The following is a 15,132-nucleotide window of genomic DNA, read 5'->3' as shown; positions in this document are numbered from 1 at the left end:
AAGAGAACATCAGCGAACCCAAGTTGGGTAAATGGAGGCCAGTTAAAAGAGTTGGTACTGTATTTCAGTCAAAGAATCTCCTGTTACATGGAGTCTATCTCATACCAAACTTAAATAACAGTTTTTCAGTAGGATTTAATTAGATGCATTATATGCATGAAATACTGTTTGTCCAGGTATTATCCTTCCTGAAAAGTTTTAGGAAAGATAAACCTGCAGTGTAGGCTACAACATTAAGAAAATTTTTCTTCCTTTTTTGCTAGAGGGCATATGCACCCTCCAGAAAGAGAGAAAGGGAGAGGAGAAAGCAGTCCCCTTCCCTATAGGGAATAGTCATGCTGAGGTTCTTCCTCTTCCATCTCTTTGGGGGGTTTTAGGCACACACACATGCATCTGGTGTGTTCCTCAAGCCACCAGATCTCGTTCAAGTCCCACATGGTCAGCCATGTGGGATCCAGCTGCCTTAACCATCAGGCCTCAGAGCCAGTCCAGGCTATAATATTCCAGTCTGCTATGTGTCGTTTCCCCAGGGCTGTCCACATTCCAATGGTGAGCAGTAGCACGATCCTCTGATGTGGCGTCATCCTGTGGATAGATGTGGCATGAATGTCAGAAAGGCAGGTTTCAGATCAGTGTCCCAAAGAACCTTCTAGTGCCTAACGAGAGTTCGTCAGCAGATAGCTGTCGCATGAAATAGTGGGTGTTTCCCCAGAGGTATGTAGGAATAGGTGGGATTCCCACAGGCAGAAGGATCTCAGTCCAGCGCGGTACTGTTCCAGATGGCCTTTAAGGTGTTTTTCTTTTCTTTTTTTTTTTGAGAGTTTTTTCCTATAGGGCGCGTGTGCTCGCCAGACAGAGAGAGACAGAGAGATAGAAAGCAAGAAATCACCCCCCAGGGGGGATGGCCATGCCGCAGTCCCTTCTTCTCCAGTCTCCACTCGGGATCTTGGGCACACATGCACACGTGCCCTGCGTGAGTTTTAAGCCACTGGGTCCAGGACATGAACCGTGGTAGACTACCTGGGAGTCCAGCAACATAGCCATTACGCTAACTGCTGGTCCCCTTTTTAAATGATTATTTATTTATTTATTCATTTATTTTAATTTGACCAGAGACAGACAGACAGACACACACACACACAGAGCCTCCAGGTCCGGGACTGAAACCGTAGTTGGCCGTGTGGAAGTGTCCAGCACCTTATGCACAATGCCATCTGCTGATCCCCTCCTTTAAGGTGTTTTTAAATTTAAATTTAATTTTTTATTTCTCAGCTACTTCTTGGCTCCCACATAATTTTTCTTTAGGTCTGGTCTGTTGTTTTTCACTGCTGGGGCCTCCGGCCACTCATTTACGTCGCTGTACATTGCCTGAAAGTATCTGAAACAGACATAACCAAAACAACGTCTGTACCAGGCCATTCATCACTTTTAAGAGGGTACGGATATGAAATACAGTCTGATGCTTTTATTTCCTTAGTGCCTGTGATAATTGCTCAATAAAAACTGTATGTCTTCGAGCCCTCTAAAGGAAGCAGTAAATATTTAGTCTTGGCAATGGTAGCCTTCAAACCTTACCCACTAGACACTTTTCTCCGTCCTGATTGGTGTGCAGAGGAGATTTTGTAGTGGGAACTCAATCTTCTTCAAATAGAACGTATAATGAGGAGAATGCAATGAAAGAAGGTGTACATTGTGATCACTTTACGTGTTCTCCCTCTTGAAGAAAAGCAAATAAACAAAACCAGAAGTTACAAAGCCTGTAGATTGGGGGTGATTATGTACATTATAAAATAATTTTTCATAATAATTTATGATAGGATTTCTTTAAGAATCCATTTTCTTTAATACACTTGAGAGTTTATTCTCACATATCATGAGCTATATCCTGACTTCTACATTTAGAAACCACCTTAGTGTTTTTTCAGCTTTGCTCCGTTATTTACAGGTAAGGAGACTGAGGCCCAGACAGAAGTTCTAAATGTTATTTTTAGGGTCTTACAGCTAATATATGGCAGAATAGCACAGGGGATCAAGTTGGGGAATTACACTTTAAAAAAAAAAAATTGTTATTATTAGGAGGCCGGCAGGTGGTGTGGTGGTTAAGGGCACTGGATTCCCACATGGCTGACCACGATTTGAGTCCCAGATTTGGTGGCTGGCTTTCTCACTTTCTCTTTCTCTCTGTGGTCAAATTAAAATAAATAAATAAATAAAGTTAACCAAAACAATTCTTTATAAAAAAAAAAATTGTTATTATTAAAACAGTTAGAGCACACTCATCCTGGAAAAGTGGCAAATACAAAAATACATCAAGGCTATCACCGGGCCAGCCAAGTGGCATGGTAGTTAGGGTGGCTGAATCCCACGTGGTTAGTTTGAATGTACACTGCCTCTTCTGAGACATTCAACATGGCGTCTCATCGCCCCACTGTTCCCTGTGATTGATTCCAGGATAGTGCTCTTCTCTGCCCCTCCCTCCTCGTGGACTAGTGTTCTTCGGAGGCTCTTCTCTTGTCCATCCCTTAAATAATAGTACCCCAGGGAGTTACCGGCTTAGTCCTCTTCACTCTCTATTGTTCTCCTGGACTGTTTTATCCACTTCTGAATTAACTCTTACTCATTTGCTGTTGCTGGCTACATCAATGTCTCGCCTCCCACTCTCTCCTGAGTACCACCTTTGTATTTCCAGCTGCCAGTGGACCTTTCCCTCAAGGGTCTCTTAAGTGTCTCTGGCTGGCAGATATTACCATTCTCTCCCGTGTTCACTATACCAGGTGACACTACCAGAAACCTTGAAGTCATAGTTTTCTTGTCCTCCCCATCCATCTGAGATAGCCTAACATGACATCCTGCTGGTCCTGTCCAAGTGTCCTCCATCTCTCCCTCTCCCCTCTACAGCCCAGCCAGTTTGCAAGCATCTCAAACCTCCTGCAGGTGCACACAGCAGTGGCCTTCCTGCCTCTCACATCTGTGCCTGCACCACACCATGCCAGAGTTTACATTCTCATGATATGGATGGAGTTTCAAATCCTCCTTCAGTCCTTCTCCTGCTTTCTGCTGCCTCCAGCACACAGTCCAAATCCCTCCGCAGGGCGGCAAGACTTCCCACATCTGTAAAGAAGCCCATGTTTCTAACTTCATCTTCTACATTCAAGTCTAAGCCCCAGCTCACGCTCCCAGGTCCCCGGGCTTTCCCAAGACTGCTTCACCCCAGCTAACCCTTCTGCCTGCTGTGCTGCCACTACCTTTTTTTAAATCCCTTTTTCCTGAAATCTTATTCAAGTCCTTTATTTTTTTCCCCCAAAGACAGAATCTCATTGTTGCATCCCTCCTGCCTTGACCTTCTGAGCAGCTGAGACCACAGGCGTGTGCCACCATCCTCTTCTTCAGACTGGGTGTCACCGTGTTGCCTAGGCCAGCCTCCAACTTGTGATCTTACTGCTTCACCCTATCCGAAATGCTGGCATTAGGGGGTGCTCCCCCGTACTCGGCCTGTAGATTGACAGGGAGCTGGAACTAGGCCTCGGTTGTGTTCCCGGTCTGCAGAGCACGGTGTCTTAGCACGTGCCACTGTGACAGGGTCTTTTTGAAAGTCTGCCCAGCTGTCATTGAAGTGTCAAGGTTTCACCCAAATCTCTTTGGTGGACTTCTGAGACCCTGGCCCTGCTCTCAAAATGCTGTGTCTGGGTGGCTCACAGCTTCTGTCTTTGTGTTCCCATGGGACCCTGCTCACCTAGCGTGGGGCACGGCGCGTGGCGGACACTCAGGAACCATTCCAGCAAATCGCCTCTCTGCATCTGGGAATGTGCCTTGTTCATCCCCTCTCCTTGCCATGCCCAGTGAGTTCTGTAGAACAAAACTGATTTTTCATTCTGTCAGAGAGAGAACAGCGAGCATTTCAGTGAGAAAATCTCTGTTCACACTTCTGTGGGGAGTAGTTCCTCAGTCTGCTTTGTTTACGTTGCGAGAGGAGCCAAAGATGACAGGTGTCTCCCTGTCCTCAGAGGACACATGCATCCCCTCATGGTCACAGTTCTTTCGGATGGTGGAACTCTCCAGTGCCCTTCCTCCTCCTAGAGGGGGCACTGCAGGTTCTGGGTACGTGCACATTATTTTCAAGGCAGGAAACCACATGTAACATCAGCCAACTATTACACTTGGCAGAGTTAGATTTTTTAAAGATGTGTTTAGTTAACCTGTAAAATAAATTAACATTGAAAGGGTTTTTAAAAAATATCTGATTAAAAAAAGGCCTTTGGTAGGAAAAAAAATTAAAGACAGTGTTTAGAATGCAAACGTTGTAAAATGCCATAAAACTCCTGAGGTCTTTTGTGTATTTGTAATGGACCTATACCATAAATACAGGTAAGGCTCATTTGTTTAAAAAATAATAATAATAAAAGACATATCAGGTTTCTTTTTTTGTTTGTTTGTTTTTAATTTGCCATAGGTCAGATGTTCTCACCAGAGACAGACAGAAAGAGAGGGGAAGTGAGAAATCACCCCCCAGGTAGTATGACCATATTATAATCCCTTCTCCACCATCTCCGAAAAGCATTTAGGACACACACACACACACACACACATGCATCTGGAGTCATTTTAAGCTGCCTGGTCCGAGATTCTAATCATGTAGTCAGCCATGTTGAATCCAACTGCCTTCCCCATGACACTGGCTGGTCCCAGGTTTCTTCTCCCATGTGCCAGAGATGATAGAAGAATCTCCTTACTACCAAACTGCATTTATAGCATTTTCTGCTTGTTATATGTGGTATCTAAACTATGTAAAATCTGAATTTTTGATGAAGAGATGCCGCTATTTTAATGAAGTGACGATTAGGGTTAGGGTTTGACACAGCATTTAGTCAGAGTGACGTTACTCAAACAGTGTCCGTAACATTTTATCTAATACTACAGGATACATCTGCCCTGTAGCATCAGAATTGCATTTTGGATCCTAGAATTTGCTGTAATTTAGGCCTACAGAGGAACAGCTCATACATTTCCTTTTAAATGTTTCCAGACTTGTTACATGGTGGTTAAGGTGCTGGATTCCCACAAGGCCAATCACAGTTCAAGTCCTGGACCTGGCAGATTGAATATCATGCCAGACACGTGTGCGTACATGCCCAAAATCCCAGGAGGAGAAGGGATTGCAGCATGTCCATTCCCTCTGGGTTGTGATTTCTCACTTCCCCTCTCTCTTTCTCTCTGGTAAGCATACACACCCTATGGCAGAATTTTTAAAAAAAGTTTTTTCAGACATTCTGTATATCACTTTAGATTTGTTCTTATTTCTGCCACCATCTCCCCACTTATTTTTCTCGTTCTCCTTCTCTTTTTTTTTTATTTTTTTAAGAGCCATGCCTTACTATATAGCATGATCCTCCCACTTCAGCCTCCTAAGGCTGGGGCTATAGGCACACCTCCCCCTTGTGGCTCCTTGTAAAATAGGGTTTCACTTGTTGCCCTGGCCATTCTGGAGCTCACAGTCTTCCTGCCTCAGCGTCCGAGTCACTGGAATTGCAGGCTCATGCTGTTGTACCTGGCCTTTCGGTGGACCTGGGAATTGAAGTTGGGCTTCCCTGTGGCCCTAGCCTGTGGAACATGCATTCTCAGCAGAGCCTGCCACTGTGGCTGGGCCTTCCACAGGCATCCCTGCAGGCCCTCATGGTGACCATGCTGTCGCGGGACTCGTGTGGCTGCGAGTCTGCTCTCCCACATTGAATCCGGCTCTCGCTCACCCCAGCGTACTCTTCTCCTAGTTTTCTTTCTCTCAGTACTTCATTTTGCTTTCAGGGACCTTTTGTTTAGCTCATTTTTGTCCATGTTTCTTCTCTTGACTTTTCCCATTTCTGGTAATAGCAACCACTTTTTTTAATAAGAATTATTTTTTTAACTTTATTTTATTTACTTATTTATTTTAATTTAACCAGACAGGAACAGAGAGAGAGAGAGAGAGAAAGCCACCAGGTTTGGGACTCGAACCGCAGTCAGCCATATGGAACCCAGCACCCTTAACCACCACACCACCTGCTGGCCCAACAACCACTTTCTCTCCTCACTATCTCCTCAGTCTATTCCTACCCTAGTTTCACTTTACTCCTCCTCTTCTGAAGGCCGCACCACACATGCACACACACATGCACATGCACACACATGCACAAACACACACACACTCATTCAGACATGTATTTATCACTCGCCTTTTTAGTGAAGGCCCCGAGGCAGCTCCCCCTTCCAGCAGAGAACACACTGTTGCCCAGTGTAGCACCTAAGTCAAGCCCAGCTCCCGTCACTGCACAGGTGAGTGCGCCCCTGCCTGTCTCAGCTCTCATGCTCACATTCCGTCAAACTGGTCTCCCGCCACACTGAGGACTCCCTCTTCTGGTCACCTCTCCTCTCACCCTGCTCTATCCTTGCAAACTGAAGTACAGCTGTACTTTTTACTCCTCCTTCCTCTTTTCGCCCCTTGTTGAATTTTTTTTTTTTTAAGTTTCTTTCATAAACTTGAGTAAGATGCCAACTCTACCAGGCAGTCTTCCCTGACAGCCCTGTCCTCCTTGTCCCTTCGCAGATGGCTGGTGTATGTGTGTTTTAGGAGTGGACCCCACCCACCCCCGCCCCGCTCATGGCTGATTAGCTGGCCTGACACCACCTGTCCTTCCTGACTGACCTCTTTAGAATAGGAATCTTCTTGTAAAGCTCTGCTCTTGTGTTTTGCTTTCTTTTCCATTTCTTTTTTATTTCTCTCTCATTTTTTCTCTTTCTCATTCTATTTCTTTTTTTTCTCTTTTAATTTTCCTCTTTCTCATTCTTTTGTTCTCTTTCTCTCTCATTCTTTTATTCTGCTTCTCTTTTATTCTCTTTTCTCTCTGTCTCTCTTTTATTCTTTTTTCTCTCGTCCTCTTTCTTTTTCTCCCTTCCTCTCTTTCTTTCTCTCTCTTCCTCTTTTTCTTTTTCTTTTTTATTTCTCTGTTTTGCTTTCACTCTCTTTTCTTTTTTCTTTATTTCTCTTTCTTTTGTTCTCTCTCTCTCTTTCTCTCTCTAGAGGGCATGTGCACTCAGCATAGACAGACAAAAAGGGAGGAAACACCCCTGTTGGGTATGGTCGCACCGTAACCCCTTCTCCATTTCTCCATCCTCTCAGGGTTGGGGCCCATGTACCTGCCTACTGGACGGGATTCCTACCACAGTCAGCTGTGTGTGAACTGGCTCTTTTAACCACTAGGCCACATGGCTTAGCCTTGTGCTTTCCTCTTCTCCTTTCCTCTTCTCCCTCCCTCGCTCCTTCCTTCCCTCTCTCCTTGTCTCTTTCTCTCTTTCTTTTTCTCTGTCTCATGGAGTTTCTTTGTGAATCACATGAAGAAGCTTCTGTCAAAATTCCTCAAACACACACACATGCAAAATGCCTAAGTCTAGCTTTGTTCTTATCACCGGGTTAAAGTGCATAAATGTATGTTTATACACAATATTAACAGCAACCTCTTATTTCAAATTGAAAAATAAAATCTAAAAATACTGAAGGGAAGTAATGTACTTCTTAGCAGCCTGTGGCATTGAAATACGGGACGTTAGGCCATGATAGCACAGCGGTTGGGCACCTCTGCAGGATGCTGGAGCCACATGGAGGCCCAGGTTTGGTCCTCAGACTGACCCAAACATGCCAGACATAGCAGCAAACTTGTGATCCTGCCTAGGAGGCTGGGCAGAGGGATTACCTATCTCTCTGTCTCTGTCTTTCTCATTAAAATAATAAATAAATAAACTTTAGAAAGAAAAGAAATATAGTAGGGCCCATCTTATAAAATCTTTAAGAAAAAGAAAACTCATTCTATCTATATCTATCTACCTACCTACCTATTTATTTATTGAAAGATTTTTGCTATAGGATGTGTTTGCTCTCCAAAGAGTCAGAGAGAAAGAGACAGAAAGCAAGAAATCAGCATCACCACCCCCCAGGGGGGATGGCCACACTACAGGCCCTTTTCCTCTATTCTCCTGGGGTTTGGGGCACATGCACATATGCCCAGTGTGAGTTTTAAGCTGCTAGGTCTAAGACTCGAACCACGGTCAACTGTGTGGGAGTCCAGGGCCTTAACCACTACATCACCTGCTGGCCCCTGGATGTGATCTTTTAAAATTATTTTCTAATACAAGAGCCCTCTGCCCTGGCAGCAATGACTTAAATTCATACAGAGTTTCTTTAAAGAGATTATATTCCATGTATTTACTGATCAGAATTGTACCCCAATGAAAAAAATGCTTGAGGAAGTTAATTATTCAAAGTTACAAAGATGGGGAATTTGGAGTTTCCCCTAGAATGACCTTTGTAGGCCAGTTTTTTTATTAATTTTTTTTTTTTTCATTTCTTTCCAAATGTGGATGAGGGCCTGGCTAACCCTCGGTTTCAGCTGTGTAAACACTGAACGTTCAAACAGCTGGGCAAGAGAATAAGAGTAAAACTTCTAGCAGCCAATGTAAAGCCTGAATAATACAATTAAATTATTAATTATTTCCCCTAAGAAATAATCTGTGATCTTCCTTCCAAAGAAAAGACATAACAAAGATGCTATTTCTTAGTTTCTATGATGTAGGTGTAAGAAGCATTTTAGAAATCAGAAGGATTGACCATTGTTTCAGTCCATTCTGTGTTGCTTAATAACTAAATATCTGAAACTGTGATGATTTATAAAAGTTCATAAAACCGTGGGTGATTTATAAAGAACAGAGGTTTATTTAGCTCACAGCTTTGGAAGTCCAAGGTCATGGGACACATCTGGAGAAGGTCTTGTTGGTGAGGACACTCGGCAGAGTCCCAAGGTGGTACAGGACTTGAATGACAAGACGGAGTGAGAGTGAACGTGTGTCCACATCCACGTATCTCATTCTCTGTCTTCGTACACCCACCAGGATTCAGTATGGGAGCCCCACCCTGAAGACCTTAGTCCGAATCAGTTCCCAATGGCTCCACTTCTTAATCCATAGTTCAATTAAGTTTTCACCCTCTTAATCCTATGATAACCAAATGTTATCATGTGAATTTTGGGGGGAATGGAATTTCCAAACAACGTAGCTTCTTATATCAAGTGTGTGTGTGTGTGTGTGTGTGTGTGTGTGTGTGTGTTTAATTTTTGGCCCAAAAGCACCTGGTTTCTGATTACCCTTAAACATAGCACCATCTTTGCTGCAGCCCTCCTACATAGCAGAACCCATTTTGTAATAGACACCATGACAGACTTCCAACTTCGTACATGAGGAAAAAATTATTGTCCTCTTTTAGGCAAGCTATACATTAAACCAGATTTGCAAAACCGTGTTTCTTTCTTGGTTTATATTTCTAACTGCATTCACTAATAACTCCATTTTTAGGCTAGCCAAATGAAAGAATGCCCAGAATTGTTAATAGTACTAGGCTGGAGATTTATCCCAGTGTTGAGGGGAGAGTTTATAAAATTTTCTATAGGGCTTATGATTGATTTAATAATAAAGTATGTACCCGTAGTTCTCCCAAGTAATTCCAGGTCTCAGAGCTTCAAGCCTCTCCTGACAAACATCCCTTCTGATAGAGCAGGCAAAGCAGATTTCTGTCCTATGTACATTTGAAGCAAACTAGACCAGATGAGGGAGGTGGCAGATTTTATCCAATATCACACACAAGGAAATGATTTCAAACCGCTCCACAAACTGCTGCATAGAAATCAGCATTTTGGTTTTTTCCTGGACACTTGTTCTCGGTTTGAATTTGTCATCAGCTATTACCACTAACTTGAAATCTGTCAAAGACAAAATAATCTGAGAATTGGCCAGAATCGAGACTATAAGGGACCTTTTATGTTCTCATTGATACTCTGTTTTATGAGAATGTACAAGAGATCTTTAAGAAATTAATGGAAAATGAGTATCATGTGGAAAAATGAAAGAATTTCACTATATTTTATACAAAAAGTGTACTTTAATTCCATTTTTCCAAAGACTTTTTGAAGTTGTTTCATATACTTCAAAGAGTTGTTTGCTGCTTGGCTTGTTTTTAATACTGTAAGAGGAAAGAAAGGGCAGTAGCTTTTCTGATAGAATTTTATGCGCTCATATTTTTAAAATGCTTTTACTATTTAGTATAGTAATCAGGTTTCCACAGTCAACTAGTCCCTGCCAAAAGAAATATATATATGAAGCATTGTAAAAAATAACTCATTAAATTTTCCAAATAGAAGTTATCTCCTAACTTCAAAAGAAGGTAAGTAGGTGTTGACATTAAAGTCTTACTGTCACTGTTTTCTCTATATCCATGTAGTTTTTCGGGGGTCTAGGAATCTGAAAACAGAATTCTAATGAAAATATTTTATTAGGATTAAATTAGGTGATTATGATGCTGTGTCAGCTTCTTAACATAGCACAGAATAAAAACTGTAAGTACATTCTAACTGGAACAAGAAGTATTGTCATGGTTTTCCAAGTATAATCACAGAATATTGATCTTTTTTTTAAAAAAAAAATACACACTATTGGGACCAGCAGTTAGTGTAATGGCTATGTCGTGGACTCCTGTGTAGTCAACTGCAGTTCGAGTCCCGGACCTAGTGGCTTAAACTCACGCCAGGCATGTGTGCATGTGTGCCCAAGATCCCAAGAGGAGAATGGAGGAGAAGGGATTGTAGTGTGGCCATCCCCTCTGGGGGGTGATTTCTCACTTTCTGTCTCTCTGTCTCTCTCTCTTTCTGATGAACACACATGCCCTATAGCAAAAACCTCTCTAAAAATATACACATTATTCTCTAAGACTTAAAATTGGATACCATTCAATCTTAATTGTCAGAAACGGAATGGATTTTATTCCGTTTGTATTCTTTCCTTATCACCTTGTTTGTGTTTTATCACAGAGGATTAAATTGGGTCTTCTGAAATATATTTTCCTCCAGGACACCCTGTAGCTAGCCGGGACTAGAACCAGACTTGTAATTCCACCCTAAGACTTAACTGGCACTTACTATTTTATTCAAAATCATATATTTGCAAGCACTTTAACTAGTTAGACTTTAAGTGACTGAAAGGTTATTTTACAGGCTTCAGGTCACTGCACCCTAGTTATCTTTTTCTGCTGTGTACTTTTTCTTTTTCTACTTTGGAGCATGGTTGATTCAAATAGCCACCTAGGGGTTAAATATTATGTGTGGCCCTAGATCTCTGGTCAAGTGTTGGGGAAAATTTTCATTGATTTAAGTAGGTGTTATAGCTCAGTAAAGAATGGCCCTATGTTTGGCAAGAAAGCAGATATGGAAATTCTACTCACAGCCAAATTTACAAGAATAAGGTAATTGGTTAACGTAAAAGGAAATGGCTTTGACAGATTTACACTCTTGGGATATATTAGAAATCCACCCAAACGGAGCATTCAAGTGTGTTCATTTTTGTCTTGAGGTGAAAGAATCCAATACCCCAAGTGGAAAACAGTTTTGTGTAAAGGAAATGCTATAGACATCCCCAGTCTCTTTTTTTTTCTGTGCTGTGGTGTTAGAGGTAGACCTCATATGTCCTATCAACACTCTTTTTACCTTCTCACTTCTCCGCTCTGTTTAGAGTTAGAAGTAGATGAACCCAAAGAAGAAAAGAAAGAATGCTATTATAACCTCAACGATGCCAGCCTGTGTGACAACGTGCTGGCCCCCAACGTCACCAAACAGGAATGCTGCTGCACGTCGGGCGCCGGGTGGGGAGACAACTGTGAGATCTTCCCCTGCCCAGTCTTGGGGACTGGTAAGAATCAGCCTATTGGGGTATTTACACTTACATTTAGCTATGGGGTGTCCCCAGGCCTTAGAATGTTCTCATTTTGCTTATTACACTGAAGCCTTGAAATAATGTCGTTTGTTGCTTGAGTTGACTTGAGGTGAGATGACCTTGCTTTGTAAGTGAGTTTTCTTCGGGGCTGGAAGAAAACTCATCCCCTCCTCCCACCTCAGAACAAATTTTTAAACTTCTCTTCATCACAAACAGTGCTGTTATGGTCAAGTTCTATATGATGTTTTGAGAGAAAGATTATTCCCTTTTGCTTTTTATTTTATTTTATTTTATTTTATTTTTTGGAGAGATTTTTGCTGTAGGGTGTGTGTGTGCTCACCAGAAAGAGACAAAAAGCAAGAAAGTCACTTCTGCATCCCCCAGGGGTGATGGCCTTGCCACAATCCCTTCTCCATTCTCCTCTGGGGATCCTAGGCACACACATACACACACCAGGTGTGAGTTGTAAGCTTCCAGGTCTGGGACTTGAACCATGGTCAACTATGTGGGATTCTAGCAACATAACCATTACACCATCTGCTGGTCCCAAGATGATTCCATTTTTTAAAATTAAATTTTAATTTACTTTAATCTTTAATCTTTTATGCTAACCATGACACAGCATTATCTATTATACAATGAGAGTTTTATACAAGAGGACTTTAAAAAGCTCATGAAAAAATGAATTTAAAGTACAAGTTTATTGTGGTACGAAAGATTTTTGAACTTCCTGCATAGTTTCTTCACACTACGCATTTTTCATGAAATTTTTGAAGACCCCCTTATATTTAAGCTATGATTTCTCTTGATGGGTTCTTTCTAAGCTTAAAATAGTAGACACCACAGTGATGGAGAAATAATGGGCATAGTATCAAGGAAAACATAAGTAAGTAAGATATGAATAAATTGGAAGATTTTTCTTTTTCAGGTGTAAACTTAAAAGTGATTAAACTTATTTGCACCTAATTCATAATTTTTTGAGATTGTACTCAACTTATTTCCCTGAATTTCATTAAAGTTGTTGGAGAAAGGAAAACTGAATTTAAAACATGCATTTATAAAGATGTTGATTCTTTTTTTTTTTATTATTTCTTTGTCTTTCCTAAAATCAGCTGAGTTCACGGAAATGTGTCCTAGAGGGAAAGGTTTTGTTCCCACTGGAGAATCCTCTTACGACAATGGTGGCGAGAACTATAAAGGTCAGAGCCAAGCAGAAACAAACTTGCAACCGGTGTATGCATCAGACATTTAACTAAATGCACGACTTGGGGTACATAGAATTAGAGTTCTTTTGAGCCATAGAAACTAAATTCAGAATCCTTAATTCTTCCATTGGAAGAAGGTCTTTGTGGAGCTGGGCAGGGCCGTCACTAGACAGGGAGTCAGACACACAGGCTATGTGATATGGGGCAGTGGCTTAACCTGAGTGTCTGATTTGTCTCTGAGATAGAAATAATGTTGCAAAGGTTATAATGAGGATTAAAGGAGATGATTTGTGTAAAAATACTTAAAATTCTGTCTTTAGTTGGTACTTAATAAATGTATCCTTCTATTGTAGAGATATACTAGAAATCACTTAAATTATGGCCATATAAATTAGAACATCATCATGTGTGTCTTTAGGGTAAAACACAAAGTTTTTTGGGGGGAAACTTGTGCTATTGCTATGACCTTTTGCTAATGGCTACAGATTCATAATGAGAAATGGAAAAAAAGAAAAATATATATAAAACAAAATAGATATGGTTATTTACTTAATGCTGCTATTGTATAATTCTAAATTTTAATGTCCAGCCTCTTAATTTTGACGCATATTCACACTTGTGAATATTTTATCATTAACCACCTACTTTTGTCCTTTCTGTGACAGAGATATTGTGGCCTTTTTATATACAAAGTGAGGTTTTTCCCTTAGGAGTTTAATATTGAAAACTTCAGAGAGATTGGAAAATAGACTATAAACTTATTTTTATTGTCCATTGGTTTTTGGAAAACTAGTCTTTGAATAATATAATATAATATAATATAATGTAATATAGTAGCTAGATGAGAAATTCCAGTTGTGTTTTTTAAATATACCTATGATTTAGTTTAGTTGAATGACAGACTTAGTTTATTATATTTGCTGAATGGTTTCTATGTTCACAAATCTCACATATTTTTACAGATAAATAGTTAAGCAGAGCCTTGATTTTGTCATTAGTTCATCTGCTTTTTAAAATAGAAACAAATTCCACCTTTCCCTGTCTTAGCCATGCTGTAAATGGTTGGAAGAACATTGGATTAAGTTCCAAACATATCTTTTAGGCTTGGCATTTTTATTTTTCACCTGTGTAACTTGGACAAGTCATCTGTGTAGTCCCCAGTTTTAAAAATAAAGATTAGATGACATTAGCTCTAAAATGCTGGAATTGGTGCTAAACATTAACACTAAAACCAATAAGTAACACTTTCGAGCATGTATTTGTGCCAGAGTGTTACTATGGGATCTCTCATTCAGTTCCTTTCACTCTTCTTAGGCTGATGTTCTTAATAGCCTCGGTTTATCATTCATTGAGATGACAAGGGCTCATAATTCTGTGGGGAGTGGGCCTGCTGACCCCTGAGCTACTTGAGCTGTCGTTAGCTGATCTTCATCACTAAGACAGAAAATGTTTGTCAAGGTCCACCACACTCCTCTCAGGAGCTTTCTGCATCTCAGCTCGTGAATGGGTCAGAATATACATTGCAGATGGCACATTTCTTAAGTGACATGTTATTTAGAGAATATTGTTGGCACCACTATGGAATCGATAGGCTATTTCATCAAATATGTTACAACATCTTAAAGACCAAATATACAAATGTACCTTCCCTAGAACGATTTTTAACCTTGGCTGTTGCTCCTTTGTATCAAAGACAAACCATATCTGCTTATATTTCTACACCTGCCAATTAAGCCCAACTTTAAAAATGTTATATTGCTATGTCCATGACAGTCTTTGGAATATAAATAATATTATAGTGTCTCACTTCAAGCCCAATATTGGCTAGACTGTTCCTTTTAACTGAAAGATCAAAGCTGGCTCCTTTTTATATTTCTCAAATTTTTTTCCCCTCTAGATGCAGACGAATGCCTCCTTTTTGGACAAGAAATCTGCAAAAATGGTTTCTGTTTGAACACTCAGCCTGGTTATGAGTGCTACTGTAAGCAAGGGACATACTACGACCCTGTCAAATTGCAGTGCTTTGGTAAGCTTTAAGAGGATATAGTACAGTGTGCTGTGAAAATATACAGATGGAAAAACACCAGTAATGCCATGTAGTAAAAGCAATGTCTTGTGGATCTAAATCATGTGTTGAAAAGATGTGTAA

The 15,132-nt window shown here is 40.8% G+C and overlaps 1 protein-coding gene across 2 annotated transcripts in view; it reads left to right on the top strand.

The window, feature by feature from the left end:
- Positions 1-15,132, top strand: part of LTBP1 (latent transforming growth factor beta binding protein 1) — a 269,142-nt gene that overhangs the window by 217,722 nt on the left and 36,288 nt on the right. For both annotated transcript variants that reach the window (XM_014584279.2, XM_027768415.1), the window contains exons 23-25: positions 11,578-11,754; positions 12,891-12,977; positions 14,881-15,009. In XM_014584279.2, the coding sequence (XP_014439765.1) occupies positions 11,578-11,754; positions 12,891-12,977; positions 14,881-15,009 (393 nt within the window). The remainder of the gene's footprint in view (positions 1-11,577; positions 11,755-12,890; positions 12,978-14,880; positions 15,010-15,132) is intronic.

This window comes from Tupaia chinensis, unplaced genomic scaffold (genome assembly GCF_000334495.1).
Source record: "Tupaia chinensis unplaced genomic scaffold, TupChi_1.0 Scaffold146177_1, whole genome shotgun sequence".
Classification (NCBI taxonomy): Eukaryota; Metazoa; Chordata; class Mammalia; order Scandentia; family Tupaiidae; genus Tupaia; species Tupaia belangeri.
This window is presented reverse-complemented; position numbering and strand designations above follow the sequence as displayed.